General features: G+C 37.4%; 1 protein-coding gene across 1 annotated transcript; it reads right to left on the bottom strand.

Annotated features, from left to right (window-relative positions):
- Window positions 1-791: 791 nt before the first annotated feature.
- On the bottom strand, window positions 792-2,284 carry LOC110900580 (uncharacterized protein DDB_G0283697-like). Its single transcript, XM_022147465.1, has 2 exons — window positions 1,771-2,284; window positions 792-1,708 (listed from the first exon to the last, which is right to left on the bottom strand). Exons 1-2 carry the CDS (start codon window positions 2,282-2,284, stop codon window positions 792-794), a joined length of 1,431 nt encoding a protein of 476 aa, XP_022003157.1.
- Between the last annotated feature and the right edge of the window lie 3,107 nt (window positions 2,285-5,391).

Below are 5,391 nucleotides of genomic sequence, written 5' to 3'. Positions count from 1 at the left end.
GTGTGTGAAGGTTGCGGCGTGACACCGGGAGTAAATGTTTCGAGTATCCCATTGATATCCCTAAGCTTATTTATGATGTAAAATGTTATTTACAAGTTCTACGGACACTAAAATGCTGAATTTTAGTGCCGCGGACATTTTATTCGGTTACAGTTTAGCGCAGAACGAACACTTTTTTAAAAAAAATATATATACATTTTTTTTAAAGTCTATATGTTTTATCCTTTAGTGCCCCTAGTTAGGGGTTTTTATTTATATCCCAACTATAATATTATTTTTTTTTCATGTCATTCGTTGCTCGTTCGGACAGTTTCGGAACTGGCTGGCATGAATAGTGTGCTCAAGTGAATAGTATTTTCAGCATTACGCCAACATATTAGGACATAGTTTGCGGTTTTCTCGCGCCATAGCGATTGTGTTAATATTGTTTAGCATTTTTAACCACGTCCTATGATTGCTAGACTTTGTAAGACCTAATCATGCAATAATTAAATCGCAAAGAGGGAAATTAAATGTTAAGCCAAGTGTTTAAGTTGTACGGAATTACCATTATTTTTGCCAGTTGTCACATGTTGATCGTGAACTTTCACTTCCAAACCATAATAAAACTACTTAACGTTCTTTGACTTCACCAGCTCATCTACATCCCACCACGGGAGGGTTTTAATATCTGACAAAAACTCGAAGTACTGTACCCCCTGTTCCCGTCTGATGGCATAGACTTGTAAATCTTCCAGATAACCCCATGATAAGATATCACCCCATGAGATGTATTTGCTATGAGTGAAATACTAAAGTGCCCTAAGAGTCTTCCTCTCTTTCGGTATTACTTTGAACCACTTTTTCCTTTCTTTAGCTAATCTTTCTCTTGGGATAGTTTCTGGAACACCTTCATTTGAAACTTTTTCCACAATCTTTCTTCTTATCTCATCTTCATTTCGATCTTTGAACATTTCCACAAAAGAAGGAAATGTCTCATCAACTCCAGAATAGTGAAAATCAGTTTCTTCATCAGAGGAATCTGAAGCGTCTTCAACAATAACATCGTTGTAATGATCAGCTTCATGAGCATACCTAGACTCAAATTCCTTTTCTGGTGACTGAGGTATCCCATCCTCAATGTCAAACTTGAATTTTCCATCTTCCAAACCCAACTCTTCTAACATTTCTGCCCTTGACCTCTGAACCTCAATCTCCCCCTCATGTTGAGCATTCAAATAAATCACAGTAGTGTTTGTGAGGAATACCTGATCCACATGTTGTTTACTAGATGTAGAGGCTTTATGATGTAGATCATCCTCTTGCTCATTAATTTCATCATTTAAAAAGTCTTCAATCCTCTGTTGAACATTGGGGTTCTCAACTAGCAACCCAGACGACCCATGATCATCATCATTCTTCTTGTCATCAATATCATCTTTATCATCTTTCTTATCTTCCTTATTAGACTTATCTTTTTCTTCTTCTTCTTCTTCTTCTTCTTCATCTTCATCACGAATAATTTCCAAATCAGAATCACTATCAACAATTTCTCCACGAGCCCTCTTAGCCTCTTTACGTCTTTCATCAATCTTTACTCTGCAAACAATCTCCTGAAGGCTATAATGTACTGTGGATGGTTTACCAATAAGAACAAAGTTTGGAGTCTCTTCCTGTACTTCTTCCTCCTCTCTCCACTTCAACAACAGTGCTTCTTTCGCCTTTATTTCTTTTGAATAGCAAAAACTCGACGAATAACTTCATAAAGATCAAATGATTTAGAAGACTCACCAACTAGCACGAATCCCATAGGATCTGCTTCAGCTTCAGTCATTTCAACATCAGTTTGACATGAAGACCCACCAGCTTGTTGAGTTTCCTCAATAACACTTTTGTTCTTTTGTGTGGCTTCTTCAGCCAGTCTCCTTTCTCTTTCGATTCTTCGCTCTTCAACTCTTTTTACTTCGATTTCATTGAACGCCGTATGAACATCAATCTTTAAGTGACTTTCAATGACAGCATACAGCATGTTGAGCTGATTGTCTTTCATTACTTTCTCAGCCTTCATGGCTTCTATTTCCAGCTTTATTGCTCTCATTTCATTTCCTGATGCTTCATGAAGATCACTAATCATTTGATTCAACGTTTGATTGATGTCGTTCATATTTGCTAACTTTTTGTTTAACTCAGAGATTTCTCGTTGCATGACATCAAAAAGCTTTGTGTTATCTTTAGCATTGTCTTCCATCTTCTTTATCTTTTCTTCTTGATCTATCAAAACCATTCTGACTTGATCACTTGCCATCATCAGCTCTTCAATCTGTGACTTTTAGGCATCTCGCTCAGCTTTTGTTTTAGCTTTCTCTTTCTCAAGTTCAGCAACTTTCTTCATCAATTCTTTTACGGCTTCGTTGTTGAACATATCGTAGTCATCTTCTGGAATATCTTCTTTGAATACTCCACTTGCGGGTGGAAGACCTTCAAACAGATAATCAAAAGATGTATCCTTTGGATGCGAAGATTCTGGTTGATCTTGTGGAGGTGGACGCGGAGGTGTAGCAGCTTTATAACCCGTAATCTCAACATAATCATCATCATCACCTCCTGTCTTCTTTTGAACCTCAATCTCAACCTCAGGTACTTCAACATTCTGCACCCCTGGTTCCTTTGGAATTTCAGCATTCTGATCTTTCTCTGCTTCTTGAACCTTTGACGTTTCAACATGTTTTTCTTTCTTTCCATCTCTGTCTTTCGGTAATTTTGCACTTGTTTTCTTTGCAAATACTCTCCTCGGAATTACTCCGGCTTGAACAGCTTTATGTTTCGCCCTTTGTTTCTTTGACTCATCAGGTACATAGGTAGAGTCTTCTTAATCCGATGCTTTCTGCTTCTTTGTAGGCTTTTTCTTCAACTGTGCTTTGCCTCTACCAAGTGTTGTTGGGTCTAATTCTGATTTTGACTGAGTCGCCTTAGAATCATCTTCACTCGAATCATCTTGAACCTCACCTTCAGGTTCTGTAGCTTTGGCACCTTCAGCTTGAACACTTGATCCTTGATCCTTTTGAGCTGAAACTTCTTCATTTCTTTTTAGAAAGCTTTCAAGTGATTGTTTCAGAAGACCAGCTCCTTGTTCAATAACTTCAGATGGCTCTAACACCGTCTCATCCACCAACTTTTGTTGAGGCTCTACAGAAGGCCCTGCAAAACAAGCATTAACAATGTCTTTAGAAACATTTAACAGTTTAAAAAAAAATTCTAACTGCCTTATGACTCACCCTTTCACTATACCCTTTACTACAATCTTCGGAATAGAAACTGCAGGAGACGTCTTTGGTGTTCTTTTTCTTTTTCCTTCTCTTACAAACCACCATCTGGTTTTCTTCTCAACCAGCTCACTCATCTTTTGATCTTCATTATCCGAATCACTCTTCTCATGTCTCCATTTATCATCCTCTGGAGCAACATATGCTGGCCTGCTAATTTTACATATCATTCCCTTAACTCTCCCATCAGTTCCTTTTGTGAGTCTAGTGATGGTATCAGGTGTCATTTTCTCAATCCCAAGATATCACTATTATTCTTCGGAAGATCCTTGAACTAATCGTTAATCATCATCTTGATGAATCGTGGATACATAATATATCTATCATCTCTAGCATTGATATTTTCCTTGATGTATTCAAAGATTACTTGTGAAACATTGTAAGGTCGATTCAAAATCAGACATGTGATTGTATTCATGATGTAATCGGAAGCTTCATTGTATGCTCCCTTCCTATGAGATAGAGCATGTATTACACAATGAATCATGAACTTGTAAGCACTAGAGAACATCATTTTGATCATCTTTCCATTGATATGCCTTGTGAATCCCATTCGGCACCATAAACCTTTTGCTAAACGTTCAGGAATGATGGTTGGATGATTGTCACTATCACCTAACTCTAGTACACGTCTCAAGTCTTCAACACCAAACTTAAACTCCAAATCCACGTCTTTTCCTTTCTCGCCCTTTTTTCTTACTGCTGAATGTATCATGTTATCAGATTCTTCGTATCTTGCAGAGTTCCAGAAAGTTCTCACATGAGATTCATATACGACGGTTTTGTCTGTTAAAGCTTTTCCAATTCTTCTCTCTTAAGGACTTAGCTATCTCTTCAACTACAATATTTTTTGTGTTTATTTTATCCAACAAACAATAGACATTATGCCCCTTATCCCAATCTTTTGCTTTTCCCTGCAAAAATATTCATTTTAAATCATTATGCACAAGGTTCGGGATAAGAAGAGATATGATGAAAATTTTGAAAAAATTCAAAAATTTTCTAACTCTTGAATCTCTTTTTGTGACAGAACTGATGAATCGAATGGTTGTCCAATCGGACTGCTGTCCGAACGGATTGCCATCATGTGCAATGAAGAATAGACAACAAAGTTAACTGTTCATGAATCGGATGACCACCCGATCGAAGTGCTGTTCGATCAGGTTGTTACTTGGCATTTGGCAATCTTGAAACAGTTGAAGTGTTTTGTCGTTTAGTGGTTGTTCGATCAGATTGCATATGATGTCCGATCGAATTGTCACTTTGACATGTAATGAAGAATTTTGTCTTTTAGTGGCTGTCCGATCAGATTGCATATGTTTTCCGATCGAATTGCCACTTCGCATGAGAGCACAACATAGAGAAGTGAATAGAATGACTGTTCGATCGAATTGCCAATGCTGTTCGATCGAATTGCCATTCTTCCTATGACATCTGAAGTGTTTTGAAACGAACAGCCGCACGATCGGATTGCAATGTCAGTACATGATGTGGAGCAAATGGCTGTCCGATCAGTTAGCAAACGCTGTTCGATTGAATTTCCATATTTTCAAAACACTTGTCTATTAAAATGAAAGCACAGATCTCAAGACATCAAAAAAATTGTAATAGATAAAGCACAGATGCCTAGGCAAAAACAATTAACATGAATCATGTGGTGAAATTGGTGGTTGTCCGATCGAACGGCTGTCCGATCGGTCAGCACCTCATTCAAAGAACAATGAAGAACAAACATGAACATGAAAATTTTCTCAATCAAACCATCAAATTGAACATAGATCCATGTAAAGAATCTAATTGCGATGAAAGCCCTATGTTCATTGTGTTCTAATTCAACTTAAACAGAAACTAATTTGACTAAAACTTAGCCGACTGTCGTATCGTTTAAACTCTTAGATCTACATATTTTGACATGTTATAACACAAATTGAACCGACAAAACTGTAGATCTAGTCCTCGTGATCAACACCTTATGCTTGGATTCAATCAAAACTGCCTAAATCCTCCTAGATCTAACCTAGAAGCTCCGACAATCACGTCATGACAAAACGATATCAAGAACATCAATTTAATCAGTTTTGAGCAAGAA

Source organism: Helianthus annuus, chromosome 6, assembly GCF_002127325.2.
Source record: "Helianthus annuus cultivar XRQ/B chromosome 6, HanXRQr2.0-SUNRISE, whole genome shotgun sequence".
Classification (NCBI taxonomy): domain Eukaryota; kingdom Viridiplantae; phylum Streptophyta; class Magnoliopsida; order Asterales; family Asteraceae; genus Helianthus; species Helianthus annuus.
This window is presented reverse-complemented; position numbering and strand designations above follow the sequence as displayed.